Here is a 15,988-nt window from a genome sequence, read left to right as displayed (position 1 = left end):
TGTATGTTTTCTCCGACGTAACCAGCCAAGCTTGCGACACTGATATAGAGGAACAATGCGAACTTGTCCTCGAAGAACATAACGCAGAAGCAGATGAATTAACATTTAGTCTTTTTGAAATAAGGACCGAAAAGCAACTCAAACACATAATATATGACTTAGAAAGCGACGCATCGTCTTACCATTCAAGTTTAAGACAAAAAGAAAGGTATGTTTTTCCCATTACGTTATAATTCCTTTATTTTTAATATTTTTATTTTTTTTGTTGTTTGCTATTGTTACATTTAATTTATTAGTACACAGACTTGTGTGGAACTAAATACAGATGAACTATATAATCTTATTTTGTCTGAAGACGTCGAATTAACATTTAGTGATTTTCAAACAATGAACGATAACCAGCTGCACGATATAATATGCCAATTACAATATGCGTTGTTATCTTGTGATGCAATTGCAGCAAATCCAAATAGGTTTGTATTTCCTGCTTTAATTTTGTACAGTAATTTAATATACGCATAGAACTACATAATGTTTTTTAGTAGACCATCTTTCGAGATAAATGAAAAACAGTGTGAAGATGATGATGGATTAAAATTTGGAGATTTTCAAAAAATGAGCGTGAAACAACTGAAAGATATAATATCAGAGATAGAAGCAATGAGTTGCTCCTTTTTTGATAAGAGTAATAGTTTCACATTGGAAGTTGAAACAAGTTCTAAAACCCAGTCAACAAACATTTCTTGTATTAGCAATGGAGTGCAAGAGTCTGTTTCGAGCGCTGATATAGAATCAAATCACGGAGGATTTCGTTTTTTAATACGTCCCAATACCGTTAATCTTCACAAATTCTTTCGATTTTTTTGTATTAAATGACTGAGAATTGTTAATTCTTTTGAATAAAGCATATAATCAATAATTTATTATTATTTTATACGGATTATCTTATATTCAGCAACACTTATATCACTTATATCCAGACAGCAACACTTATATCCAGATTTACACCTTTTTTGCAATCCCTATAACAGAACTACATATATCATTGCTGGAAAAACTATTGCTCGTGTCTAGGTGCCAGCGCATTTCTTCGCAGGTAATTGCTAGATGGTCCCACATTAGGTGTTGTAGAAAAGGGCGCGCATTGCGCAAGAGTGTTGATACCAAAAATGTTGTGGCGCAGCGAGGACATAAAGTACAAATCAAAGTTTTTTATGTTTTATTTGCTTCAGAAATTATTACATATTTAATACACATGTATTACATACGGTTAAGTAAACTGTAATTTAAAAGTAGAATAAAGACCATTACCCTATAAATGCGCTAAAATATCTTAAGGATTTTTTTTTTGAAGATTATATTAAAAAATAGGCAAACGTTGCGGGGGTTTAGGGTTAGCTAACTGCAACGCTGTAATGTCAACGAAAATTGTCCGGGAATAGATTCTGTAAGACGGTTTAAGAATACGGAATTTACAATATGTCAAGATTTAATTTTAGTTAAAACACATCTCATCTAATGATACACTGTCTAATGTACAATTTTGCACTAATTTTGGGTTTCTGAGACAAAAATTTCGGTATAAAACATATTATCTCTGTTTTTTTCAAAGATAGTGAGAGGGGGTGACCATATGTTTTACGGAGATATTCGTCTCAGAAACCAACGATAAATAGTTTGAAAAAAACAGATGAAATCTCACTAAATTACAAGAACAGTTATATTTTTAATGCGCTATGTATAGCATTACGACCATACCGCCCCATATGTATTCTTATTAATATAATTATCTTATCATAGTGCATTTAATTAGGTATCTAAATTTTATTTCTGAAACAAATGTAAGCCAAGACATTTACCATCCTGGCCTCATCCGAAATAACAGATAATAAATTTAATGCAACATACATATATATTACAGAAAAACAATAACACAATTATTTGACGTAGAAATAATTTACAACATTTGCATTACCGATGTTTATCATACCACTTAAACTTCGATCATATATATTTATAATCTAAGACTATACCAGAATGAATAGATCTGTAAACTTTGAACTAATAGCCACGTTTTGATGTGTTTCGAAGAAAATTTACTAGAGTTGCTATATTCAATTCAATTTCACAAGGGCCTGCCGGCCTGTATATATTTATCGCATTGTTTTTTAAACCCTTCCTTAAAATAACTGATTCTGCACCTCAAAGTGCAATCATCTACAATGAGCACCTTATAGGAATGCCATCTCTCGTAAATACGGATTATAAAAAAAAAACGCAGAAAACTTTTTTTAAATGCCAACGTTAAATGCATACATTCTGTTCATTAATAGCTCTTGTAACAATCGCCACAAAACAGATGTTATTTAAAACAAAAAAAAAAAATGATTTTAATTTTGTAGCTTAAAATTCCATCGCATTACTCCTTTATTACGCATAGGTTTAATCAATTCATGACCCTGTTGCCCGTCCTCGTGAAATTACAATTAAAAAACTGTGTATTTATTTTCACTTTCATTATGTGAAAAGTAAAACAAATCTTTCCAACGGAAACCGTACATTTTGCCCGGATCTCGGTGACAAATTTTCTCTAGATCTATTTTGGATTGTACTTGCAATAAACATACATCCATCCAAACATTCGCATGCATAATATTTAGTTTAAATCATGCTTAGGAAAAAATATTCTGGCCCAAAAACACATTCGAGAACCTTTATTGAAATGTATTATTTTTGTACGTAGTTCAGTGCTGTCATAAGCACATAAAAATATCTATAAATAGATCGATCGATTTTATGGAATTTTGACTGTACGGTAGCTGATGTATGCGAGAGCAACTTAGGCTATTTTTTCGTACTGACGAAGTCGCGGGCAACCACTAGTTTTAAAATAATAGAATTCATTCATTATCTTGCCGTCACTGTTATTTCACACAATCTATCCTTTCATTTTCTCTAAAATAAATTCATAACAGGTTTCAAATACGTCATATTTTTTTTCCCTGTCTAGAAATAGGCGCTAAAAATAATAAAACAAAAGTTTAAATTAAAATATAATATAATTTACAATACACTATATGCCTTTAAGAAAACAAGGTTATGTTTATTGAATTTAGGGTTTTATGTTCAGCAAATAATTAAAAAAAAAATTGTAAAGCAAACAAAAAAAATGTTACAAAAGATTTAATAAATTTTTCAAATTACAATTATTCTTACATGGTTTGAGGAAAACAAAACAAATGTAGTAACACAAAAATAATATAATGCAATTTAAAATTATCCAGCCAACGCCTGGCCTTTGTTGTCGGTGTTTCATCTCTAAATTGAAATGAAAAAATTATAACAAATATATTAAAATCTGAGCAGCGCCATTATAGGATGTGTAGTACAACAAAAATCTCATTTTAGACATTTTTGATTGACGATACGTAGGCGCTTGTCACAAATATTCGTAGTAGGCCCACAGATATCATTGTTTGTTGTATACAAGTCACATATAGGAATAATATCGATTTCTTTATAACGTGCTATTATCCAAATAATGTATTTCACATCTTATATTTTTAAGTCGCCATTTATTTTGTTTTAGAAAAGACGGATCAGCAAATGTTGACACGTGTTTTTGGCTATTCGTAAACAAATAGTGCTACTGTTAATTAATACATAAATAATAATAATTGAATGTTTGGTTAAAAAAAAACTGGTTTTTAATATTATCAAAATATCAATGAAGACATTTATCGTTACATGGAAGTGGTATAGTTTAAACTGGAAGAAAAAAAATGTATGGAACATAGCGAAAGGCAAATGTACGAAACGTTTTTTTAAATAAATCAAAAAATAAAACAATGCGAGGCGAAAAAATTGTCCTACAATACAAAACGACATTTCTAAAATCGAAATTCAATTTAACGTCTTTGTTTTACTTCAGTGGTAAAAGAGCGAATTTATAACCTCAAAAATATACGAAACTATTTCATTCATAAATGTGTAACAAAACGTGTTTCCTATTTCACAAATTGTTATTTGCTTCTTAAAGAGATATGTGAATCGAAAATTATATTAGTCATTCTAAGACGTATAACTAACTACAGGGATCTAATGGTATTCCATTTTGTTACAAACTAAATTCAATGTAGAGTAGTTCATATATATTTTAACGACATCCATATTTACATTACAGTTTAAAAGTAACTAGTTAATGTAATATTATCAATGTCTGTGCAATTCCTGATATATTTAAATGAAACAGTGAAGAAAACAATTGTATGAACTTTTTAAGATATTAATAACTTATAGTGGAACTTATATATCTTAAAGTATAGGAAATGCAAACTAGTTCATATAAGTTATTCTAAAACTTGTTTAACAGTTTTTATATTTTATAAAACATTGTTAATTAAGGTCTATTTAAAAACAAGAAAATAAGTGAATCATTCCAAAATACGAATAAATTTTGGCGATATATTTACAATACAGAAAAAAAAATATAACAACAATTTGCATCATTGAAGATAATTTGAAGAAATACCTATTAAATTAAATCGTAAAAATACAGAACTATTTTACAAATTTTGAATACTAAATATTAAATTAATATATGAACTTTATGTTGTAACAAAATATTTACAATAATTATTACTGAACTAAATGAAAATTAAATGTTACTACGACGGATTTAATTAAGTTTGAAAATGTAAGTAAATAACGAATTTTATAAAATTAAAACATTTACCTTTAGCCTAAATTGAACACCGACTACAAAGAAGGAAACAAATATTTTAATATTTAATTTTATATTAATTATTTTTATTGCTAATATTTTTTTTTAAATACATTTAATATTCATCAAATATTGAAATCATCGAATTGTATATTATTATTATATATTAGACAATCACAATTTATTATTACACAATATTTATCTAAAATCATTTTTTTTTAAATAAAATGACATTTTATATGCAACAGTATGAGGCGTGAAAAAATAACCATATTTTCTTTAAATCTTGTTGAAAACTTCATTGAACATGAGCAAAGGTTTAGTAAAACATTCCTATTGAATTAAAATACATACTTCAGAGTTTACAACATAATTCACAACAATTATTTTAAGGGCCGCAGGTTACTGTGCAGAAAGATTAATAATATTAAAAATTGAATAAACTATCTTGTGTTTTCCATGATGTCAATGAATTAAAACTTTTTTATATATTAACCACATAATTTTTTCTCATGATTCTTTCGTTTACTAGACAAACTTGAGAACTAAAAGTGTAGAATCTAATTTCTAGGATTGTTTTTTTAACATATTATACAGAGATATCGTGCATTCAAAATCATACTTAAGACATTTAAATCTAATTTATGTTTCTCTAAACTAAGTTTATAAGAACCTTATCTTCGTAAGGAACTTCATCATCTCCATCCTCGACATCTTCCTGAAAATATTAATTATAATTATTATAATATAATTATTAAACATATTTATATTAAAACTGTGTATTAAAATATAAATATAGTGATAGTTATATAGTAGTAAGTAAAAAATATATATTATCTTACATCAAATCCAAAACATGTGTCGACATCATTCTCCAACTTTAATGTTCTCTCCATTGACTTTTGCTTTTCTTGTTCATGCAGCAGCAGTATTTGATTATTCTTTGTGTCTTCTGAATCATCATCATCTTCTTCCTCTTCTTCTTCCTCCTCCTCCTCCTCCTCAACTACAAAAATAAAATATTGTGTAAAGTTTAATGTAATACATCCATGACTGAAAGTTGAAGAGTATAACTCGGTTATATTTGTTTTTTATTTGGTACTAGCTGTCGCTCTCGACTCTGTCCGTGCAATTAAAAAAATCTTAAAAAGTAGCCTATGTCTTCTTCCAGACTATGTTCTACATCTGTGCCAAATTTCATTAAGATCTGTTGTGCTGTTCCAGAGATGCCTTCAAACAAACATCCATCCATCCAAACATTCACATTTATAATATTACTAAGACTATTTTGGGACAAGGCAGTTGCAGTTTGTTACTGTATTGCATTTCATTAGTATATCAACTATTTAATATGATGATCATCCACCAATCGTGAATGTATAATTATATTTAAAATAATCATGTATATATGTCAAAGTGGTAATTATCTACTAATATAAAGAGACAAGATTTGATTGCTTGTTTGTTTGCATTGAAAAGACTTCAAAATAACTGAATTGATTTTTTTACATTACTTTGGGGAAGCTACACTATCTGGTTAACATAGGCTATATTACTAAATTTATTTTAAACTCCATGATTAATGATTTAATTATGATGAAGTTAAGGGCAACGGCTAGCCTTTTAAAAGTTATAAATAATCTTTTAAAGATGTATGATTATTAGCGCTTACCTTGTTCATCCTCTTCAATGTATTCAGGGGCCATAACAGTCACTTGCTGCTCAGTTCCATCCTCTAAATGTATAACTTCCAGCACAACATATTGCTGGTTGTCACCATCTGACACTGTCACATACTCACTCTGCAGCTCGTTGCTGCTCATGCTCATTTTAATTTCAGAATTCTGATCATTGTCCTCACTGTCGGAGTCTTCTTCACGCACCTCCTGAAAGACGAATTAATAAAAACATTTTAGCAGTTTCAAGAATAAACGATTTATTGACAGCCATTGTAAAATATAAATATATATATTTTTTTAAATATATTACTTTTCGTTACACACAATATTGAAAAGTAAAAAAAAATAAGCAAGACAAGCAAGTGTAGTTTATATGTTACCTTGAGTTGTCCGTCAACTCGTTTAGCTTTCTTCTGACGGCCAAGTTTTAGTGCCAGGACTCTTTCATGGTGGCCTGACTCCGGATCATGGACCGCGAGGTGCCGGATGAGGTTGCCTTTGTGCGCGAACGTGCGGTGACACTCGTGACAAGTGTGCGTCTTCTCTTTTGGAGGCTTCGGTACATAGTCTGGGTTATGATACAAGTTCTGATGTCGTCGAAGTAGCTGCTTTTGCCTGCAAAAAATTATTATCTTAATGTTTCAATCCTTTTGATTTGATCCAAAAAAATGTTTTGTTACACTTCGTTATTTTGTGTTATTATAAAAGATTTGTATTTAGACAAAAGAACAGAACCATTTTTTATCAATTTAGTTTTTGTTAACAATTAGAGGAGTAATATAGACCACTGACATGCAGTGAGTTATTTTGAATGACAGTAAAGACAAATCACCTGAATCTCTGATCGCATTGGTCGCAGACAAATGGTTTCTCATCAGTGTGTTTCAGCATGTGAGACTTGAGACGTCGTATCGTGGTCGAAGCGTACATGCAGATTTCACACTTGAAACATTTCTCTCCTTCGTGAGTCTAAAATTTATTTTTATTTTATTAACTATAGATTTAGTTTTTTCGTGATTACTTAACAGATAGTACTTCAAGAGAATAAGAAGATTTGAAAATTAGCAAGAATTATTGTATTTTTTAATGTATGTGAACTTTGTGTTGGCGAATTTGAAATGTTAATTGCTGTAAATTGTTCCATCAGCAAGGATGCCATAGTTCTTAAATTTCCAACAAAAATGTAATGTGCACCATAGGCATAGCCAACAAACTAATAAAGTAAGATCTAGATAGAGAGATGGACAGACGAATGGGTTTCCCTAACAATCCTCTCATTCACTTCATTTTAAAAAGGGGATAAATATTGTGCCATCTTGTATGAAAGTAGATACAATGAATAATGTTAGTGACGCACATATGTCCGTAAAGATTTCCATCACTTTATATTCATGCAGCTGTTGTTTGCTTCAACTTATACATTAAACATTGTTTCGCTTCAGACACATACCTTATAATGTACTTTGCAGGAATAGCGATCTGGAAAAGTTTTTGCGCATATCTTGCATTTCAGCGGCTTATCCGAAGTGTGAAGTTTTTGAATGTGAATGCGAAGATCAGTCTTGCGGCCACATTTCGTTGGGCACAGTTCACATGCATAAACTGGCTTCTCAGACACTATAAACAAAACTTGCTTATTAATAAATGTTAAACAAAATAAATTTATATTTAAAATTAATTATTAAAACTAAAAACTCTTACCATTATGTATAAGTTTGTGTGCTTTCAATGAGTTGGATTGGGTGAAGCACAAATTGCAGTGATCACATTTATATGGTTTTTCTCCAGTATGAGTTCTCAGATGGCGCTTCAACTTGAAAGTATCCGGAGAAGCGTAGGTGCAGTGCGGACACTATAAGAAAACAATTGGTTTGCTTAAAACACACACAAAATAAAATTAAAACCTTGTAAAGGTGACGTTAATTAAAGATGGAGTATGATCTGAATATTAGATAGAGGTATATTAGAGTAGAGCATATAAAGGGGTAAAATTATATCTGTCTCGAAGTGAGAGTAAGTGTAGTAAAGGGCCATTTAAATTATGCACAAATTAATGTGTTTTGGAAAAGTATTTCATACCTGATAGGGACGTTCCCCAGTGTGGCATCGGACGTGACGCCGCAACTTTGACAATTCCACTGAAGCATAATCACATTCCGTACATTTGTGAGGTTTTTCATGTGTATGCCTGTATCTAATATGGCGCACCAATTCACCTAGAAAAAAATCCATTTACATTAATCTATCACTATACACTCACCACATTTAATGTATAGGATTCCTAAACCTTTGTGTCTAAGTTCTGATTTAATTCTTGTCATATGAGCAACAAAGTAATATACAATAGTATAAATCATACCTGATGTAGTGAAAGGACTGTTGCAGTACTTGCAAACATGTGGTTTCACACCATTATGCATATTTACGTGATTCTGCAGTGAGGCAACGGTCTTAAAGCCTCGCTCACAAACTTCACACTTATGAGGCCTGTCCTCCGAATGAGATTTCATATGTCTTAGCAGCAAGTATCTACAAGCAGTAAATTGTATTTTGCAAAAAAATTCCAACCGCCATTATACTGCCATCAAAAACAATATATGTACATTAATTACATACAAATGGCAAAACCGGCATATGTTTCACCTGATTTAAAATAATACACAACCTTCATTTTGGACAACAGAGATTTTAATAGATATTAATAATTTGTTATTAAGAAATATTGAAAAAGGCAAATACATGAAAATGGTAGTGGCATGCAATGTATTAAATGTGAGAGCTACAATAGAATTCAAATTTTTTTGAAGCAATCTTTTTGTTGGCAACAAATTTAAACCATTATTTTTACTAATGTATTGCTGGTATCATGGTTTATAACATGAATAGTAAAACTCATCTATTGTAAATACTTCGACTATTTGTTAAAAATCACTTTTACACAGAATCAACAATATTACATATATGGAAGTCAACTCAGACAAAGTGATCAATTAAAAAATATAGATTATTGTTACATTTACTTACCGCCTGTGGCTGGTGTATGAGCAAAAATTACATGTGAACCGCGGGCGTACATATTTCGAGTGCTTGCCTCTTGTCGTCACATTACTTTTCTCATTATCATCATCAGTGCCCTCTTGACCACCCTCTTCATCTTCTTCTTCAAAGTTATATACATCTTCATTATTTTTTTCACCCTAAAATAAATTACGTAATTTAATTATCACCAATCTATGTCTTATAGCAAAATGATCCTAGTTCAAAACAATTAAGAGTATAATATACTAGTGTTTATAAATGATCTACCTGAATGTTGATGTTAACAACTTGTTTTGGGTCTTCCTGTACAACAAGCACATAGCTCACTCCGCCAGAGCTGTTTTCCGAGGGCATCAGTGTTACTGTCTGGTACTCTTTAAAGTCTGATAAGATCGCAGGTTCTTCTTCTTCTTCTTCATCCTCATCTTCATCCTCTTGTATGGCCTAACAAGAAATTATTAAATTGTATCATTTATAAAACTGTACATATGACCAGACCAGGAAAATAGAAAATGTATCTTTATTATTTCATTTATTATTTCTCTTTGATACTTTGACACAATTGCTTCTGCAACATAGCTTTCTATTTGCCTGGCTAGTCTATAATTAAAAAGATTATAATTTATTTCTTTGAATTAATTTGTAATTTGTGTGAAAATAATATTTTACCTACCTCAGCAATCTCATCAGTAACCATTGGTAAAGATACTATATTCTGGTCATCATCAGCTGGCTGATAGTAGTAGCGTCCTTCTTCATCCACAAAGTAAGCGATGCCTGAATCTGCAACTTCCTCAACCGCATTACTAGTACCTAAAAGATGTGACATACAATAACTGTGGAGTTCAACTGCAGTGGCACTTTTATAATTGCACATTATAGTTTGTTTTGTTAGAGAAAGTATAGTTCTTTTCAAATATCTTGGCGGCCTAAAGTCATTGGTGTGCTGCACAGTGTCCTCCCGCCGCCAAGATGTCCGAAAACTACTGTAAGATATATGTAGTTATTACCTCTGAACCACACTGCATTCATAGTGTGGTTCAGAGGTAATATTCTTCTTGTTGTAAAATGGTATGATGGTATGTAAAGAAAACAGAAATTGAGGTTATCAAATCCAATATTATTTGAGGTCTGCAAGAAAAAAAATTGAGAATCTTTAATATATTATAATAAACCTTTCCTAATACCTGGCATAGCAGCAATTCCTGCTTCATTTTGTTGATTAAAGTTGTTTATAAAAGATTGCAACAGAGTTTTTCCCTCGGGTGGCTCCGGAACAGACATGGCTGCAAAACAAAGCACCTTATGTAAATTTGTAGTAGTTATCAAGCAAACCTTTGGTAAGTACAATTATTTAATAAAGCTGACACATCTTCAACACCCTGCTATGAACACTACGAAATGTTAGCTTCTTGAGTTTTCAGTTTGTTTTAGAGATAAATGTTTAAGGTTGTTTTAAAACTAGATTCTTACTGGCAAGTTATATTTTTAGTTTGTGGTCAATCTGAAAGAATTATATGTTTTTAGCGGGTATTCATATGTTTATAATTTACATAGCTATGTTACCTTAGCTTACCGCTATTAAACTATATACATAAAAGTGGCGGTTTAGTTATAAGCTAGTCGTTTGTAGTTCGATCGAGAAAATGGTCCAGAAATTTATTGAGGTAAAAGTGTTACATCAGCACATTTTCACAATAATGAAGGTAATGATTTAACCGGTATTTTAGAGAATTTCCTTGGCTTGTTTTGCCACCATAAATAGTACACTTTGTAATCAATGCATTTTATTCATGAAAGTAAATCTAACTACGTCCGCCATTTTATATGGATTGAATGTGTTGACTTAGAAATACGGCCTTTATTTCAATCAGAAAACAATTTTACCTTAAATATAACTGTTGTACACAGGATTACAGGTTTATCAGAAAATAGCGCCAATCTAAAACGAATAGATGAAAACATTCACAGACGGCGCTGTCGTCAATACCATCGAAGATTTTTCGTAGTTTTTATATTTCACTGTCTCTATATAAATAATTCATTCTATAACGAACGTAAACACGTGGAATAAATGTTTTAACATTATTTTCATCGGCAATTTTACTTAGACGAAAAAACGTCGACACTTACATTTATGGAAGCCCTGGCTTTTAAAATAGCATAACACACTAATCAAACGGAAGGTAAAACTAACGCGTTGCTAACATGTGCGATTAATGTATATAAAATCTACAAATTGGTAATTAAGTTTATACCTGAAATTACACTATGCACTGGCCTGGCGTAACAATAATTTCAATGAGAGCCAAATGAGGGCGTCATAATCAATCTATTATGCGACAGTCACGCCGAAATGGCGGATGGCAGACGCGAGAACTACGAAAGAAGAGGTGAGGTGACGATGAGGACGTGACGACTAACGACAATAGTGATGGGCGTTGTTACATTGAACTAGTTCAACCATCACTTGATGATCTTTAAATGTATCAACGGTTAACCGATTTTTATTCGATTGGTTAATTTAAAAAAAATATATATATAAAGGTACCTTGTTTCTCCCTCGTTTCATTTCAAGCTAAATTAGGTAAACAAAATGTCAAATCGTACAAATGGCAGCCATAACTTTATTCTACTATTTTATTTATTTTGTAAAAATTGTGAGCTACAGTGGTTAAATTGTAAAATTTACCGAATCTTTTTTTTATTAATTATATATCTTTTTTTTATTTATTTTATAATTATTTTGGAAAAAGTGTTTTATCAGTAATAACTATTATGGAATTTTCGAGTTTATGCGTGAAATACTTTTTATCTATGGTTAAGTATTTGGATTTGAACCAGGTATAATATCATAAGTTGATTAATTTGACAACTTGATTTTCAAAAAAATATCGTTTTCGATTGCTGACAGAAAATCTTTTAGAACTTGGAAACTATAGTTTCTTGTGTTTTATTTTTAATTTATAATACAAATAGAACTGTCTTAATTTTTTCTGCCTGGATTTTTTTCTTCTCTTTCTCTAAGTACTTTTAGTTAATTTTGTCAACCAGTTGATCAACGAGTTCAATCAAATTAACGTTTCGTTGCGGAATAAACTCGTCATCGACCCATCTCTAAACAACCAGCAAAAAGTAGGTAAAGCATAGAGGAAGTTAAAATGTTGCCAGATCATATGTTTTTTTTACATTGTCTATAGCTTTTGTCTAGCAAAGAGTGTATAAAAGTTGATCTAGTTGGACAATTTGACAATGGACTAGGTATGTTGGGTAAAATCGGTTATGAAGCTTTACGATTTTTGATGGTCGTTCTCATGGAACTTGGAATCAACGGTTTATGGTTAATCCTGCGGGGTTAGGCAGTAAAAAACTAAAAACGAAACGATCGATCGTTTCGTCTAAGCGATAGCGTCTCTCGTTTTTCCGTGTAAGGCTAGGCAGTAACAGACGACAGTCGCTTTCGTGCAGACGAAGGTGAATCGTCAAAAAAAACAAATTATTGTCTATACTTGACGATCAACATTGTGTCATTTGAATTTGACGTATAAAGGTCAAATATTCTCGCGGTAAAAATACAAAAGTTTAGTGAAGTGTTTGTGTTTCAATTTACGTTTTGTAAAATGAATTCTTAAAACGCAAGCAATGAGCAAATCGCCATAATGGTGGAATTTATGGAAAGGTACGTCAATAACGTATTTAAAATGGTAAACACCCCGCAGGGAAGAGTGAGGCGCCAGGAACTTTGCCAACTATTAAAGATGTTGCTGGGTAAGGCAGGTAGTGATCCTGACAAGTCTATGGAGCAATGGATCAAGGTTGGTTCTAATGTAATAATGATTGTAAACATAAAACAAGACATTCATTCTGAAGCATGTTTGTTATGCTGGCAGACACATCCTTTTTTATTTTACTTATTCTTTGCAAGTGCCCTTGCTATTGAATCATGTATTTAATAACAATAGTTTTGTAGTTGCCATTTTCCTAGCTACGAATATCACATTTCATCACCCAAACTTTATATTTTAGGACTACCAGTAGAGGAACAGTCAAATGAGGAGCCTCCAGTTGAGGAACCATCTATCCAAATACAAATTTTGGAGCAGATCACTGACAGTAATTTATTACAATCCTGTTATTTCATTTAGAAAACAGATATGCAAATCTATTCTTCAGTTGGTAACTGTATTAATAGAAAAATATTTAATTAGTACCTACCTCAATTTATTTGCCCATGTTTCTGTTTAATCATTTGGGTAAAATAAATTAACTAAAATCAATTGATACAATTTAATGTTTAGTTTTATCTTATTATATACAGTTTAAACATTAATATTTACTAACTTTATCATGATATTTCAGATGATGAACAAAATGATATATATGTTGCCTCCTCTTCAAGAGTATAGCTGCCCCATCATCAGTTCAAAGGAGAGGGAAATGGCATCCAGGACCCTCACTCACTGGCTTATTAATGTAATGCTTATGCTTTGAGATGCAGTCTCAAATGCAAAAACATGTAACATTTACATTGGTTTTGGTTGTAACTTGTGTAATTAATGTTTAAGTGAATATTGAAATAAAAAATAATTGTATATAAATAAAGTTTATTTTTAATTTGCAAAACATTCATCTTCATCATATTTCTTCTTAAAAATACACTTTTAGACATTATTGTGTGGGCTTCTTCAACCAAACTAAAAACTGCCAATAATTAGTCTATTCCTACCAGCCCGCCCCACAATCACATCCAGCCCGTTTTCAACAACAGTTGGTTGTGTAAGAGCAGTGGACAAAATTACTTCTGCATCATCTGTAGGAGTTCCTCTTGAATCTATGAGCATGTTATGCTGATAATAAAGGATACGCTGACCTAACAAATATCAAAATCTATATTTAACCAAATGCCCTTTCTATGCAGTTTCGGGCCTTGACATGCACTCTAGTGTAGTTCTCTCCTCTAGATCCTGGTTCTGCATTCAGAATAGGTGTCATAAGGTAGCTCCTTTGAGGGTAACCACTGTCACCTAAAATGTTATAAGTAATATTAAAGTTACAAATAATATTTAACATAGAACATCACCTGTTGAATATTTTTCTACTAAAAATACAATTACCCAACAACCAAACGGACTTGCCAGATAGTTGCAGAGCCTCCATATGGCTTTGCAGTCTGCTACTTGCCCAGATATGACTGTTGTGACTTGCACCACCAAACTTGGCATTAACATTAGTGATTCTGAGATCACTGTCACATACCTAAAATATTTAATTAAGATTAATCTTTAATTTATCTTATAATTATTATAACAAACATAAAAAGGTTCATACTATTTGGACATTAAGAAAATGAAAGCCTTTTCTGTAATAAAAACAAGGTACATCTGCAGCTGGACGAACTATGACCACATGGGTGCAATCAATGGCACCAATTACACCAGGAAAATTAAACTTAGTATAAAATCTGTAAAATAATATTTGTAAGTAGTTGTATGTGCTCAAGGTAATAAAAATAAAATGACAGAAGTTATATATAGTAACCCCTACCCTTGTTTAATTTTAGTTCTTTGTGTGCTTGTTTGTGAGAATTGTATCCATTTATTTGTAATCTCATTCAGAGCTTTTGTCACCTCTCTGATACACCGACTTACACTTTTTTGATTCATATGTACCTCATTAGCAACACCTTTCTGATATGAACCCATGGCATAAAAGCTCAATGCTGTCAGCACCTAAAATATAATAATTGTGTCAGTATAAGACTCAAAGTGACTAAAGTTAACATTAATCATATTAAATACATAATCACCTTTTAACACACATATATTAAAAAAAAACATATATCATAAGAAATCAATTTACCTTAAGTTCCAGTGAAGTTGTTTTCGAACCTTTTAAACTGGTATTGTGCCTGAGCTCGTCACACAACGAGTGGAACTCTTCCTTATTCAGCCTGTAATGAGCTCTAAACTGCCACTCCGGAATTTTTTGGAGTAACCGTTCGCGATTCTTTAATCTTTGTAGAAGCATACGCTGCCGAGACATCTTTTTAGCTTCGGCATCTGCAGCTTCTAACATCAAGGCGGTCCACATGCGAGACATATCTATAATATGCCAAATCATAAATTGTTTACTTTATTAAACTAACAAATCATTTATAACATAATACCAAATTGATTTCTCACTTTAGAAGTTTTATTTAATATTTAATAATAGTTTAAGATATTTAACTAAAGTTGATTCGGTTGACTTCGCGGCAAAACGAGACACCTTTGACGATCGTCTCAAAAACGAACGATCGTGTCGCTTTTAAAACGATTGGAAATGTCATTTCGTGTTACTGCCTAAGAATTTCAAAGGAATTGGTCGAAAAACGATAGACGATAGACGACGCTTCGTCTTTCGTCTTTCGTGCGTGTTACTGCCTACGGTTTTAACGCGTGACGTCAGACATCAGTCTCTCAACCAATCACAATCGAACGACAGTCGCTTTCGTTTCGTTTTTGTTTTTTACTGCCTAACCCCGCTGTTTGATTATATTATTCCACCG

General features: G+C 31.6%; 2 protein-coding genes and 1 long non-coding RNA gene across 3 annotated transcripts; 1 reads left to right on the top strand and 2 right to left on the bottom strand.

Annotated features, from left to right (window-relative positions):
• Window positions 1–5,284: 5,284 nt before the first annotated feature.
• On the bottom strand, window positions 5,285–10,473 carry LOC123723465 (transcriptional repressor CTCF-like). Its single transcript, XM_045686124.1, has 13 exons — window positions 10,452–10,473; window positions 10,115–10,254; window positions 9,709–9,885; window positions 9,427–9,599; window positions 8,762–8,931; window positions 8,482–8,618; window positions 8,104–8,254; window positions 7,853–8,019; window positions 7,235–7,371; window positions 6,783–7,017; window positions 6,396–6,609; window positions 5,566–5,729; window positions 5,285–5,441 (listed from the first exon to the last, which is right to left on the bottom strand). Exons 1-13 carry the CDS (start codon window positions 10,471–10,473, stop codon window positions 5,376–5,378), a joined length of 1,953 nt encoding a protein of 650 aa, XP_045542080.1. The 3' UTR covers window positions 5,285–5,375.
• A 2,321-nt stretch (window positions 10,474–12,794) lies between these two features.
• LOC123723480 lies at window positions 12,795–14,038 on the top strand. Its single transcript, XR_006756764.1, has 3 exons — window positions 12,795–13,256; window positions 13,468–13,554; window positions 13,801–14,038. It is a non-coding gene; the product is annotated as an uncharacterized LOC123723480 (long non-coding RNA).
• A 138-nt stretch (window positions 14,039–14,176) lies between these two features.
• On the bottom strand, window positions 14,177–15,568 carry LOC106708616 (putative nuclease HARBI1). The gene is made up of 4 exons (XM_045686226.1): window positions 15,301–15,568; window positions 14,986–15,170; window positions 14,577–14,697; window positions 14,177–14,465 (listed from the first exon to the last, which is right to left on the bottom strand). Exons 1-4 carry the CDS (start codon window positions 15,559–15,561, stop codon window positions 14,430–14,432), a joined length of 603 nt encoding a protein of 200 aa, XP_045542182.1. The 5' UTR covers window positions 15,562–15,568; the 3' UTR covers window positions 14,177–14,429.
• Window positions 15,569–15,988: the final 420 nt, after the last annotated feature.

The sequence above is a fragment of the Papilio machaon genome, chromosome Z (assembly GCF_912999745.1).
Source record: "Papilio machaon chromosome Z, ilPapMach1.1, whole genome shotgun sequence".
Taxonomy (NCBI): Eukaryota; Metazoa; Arthropoda; class Insecta; order Lepidoptera; family Papilionidae; genus Papilio; species Papilio machaon.
Note: the sequence above shows the minus strand (reverse complement) of the source record. Positions and strands in the feature narration are given on the sequence as shown.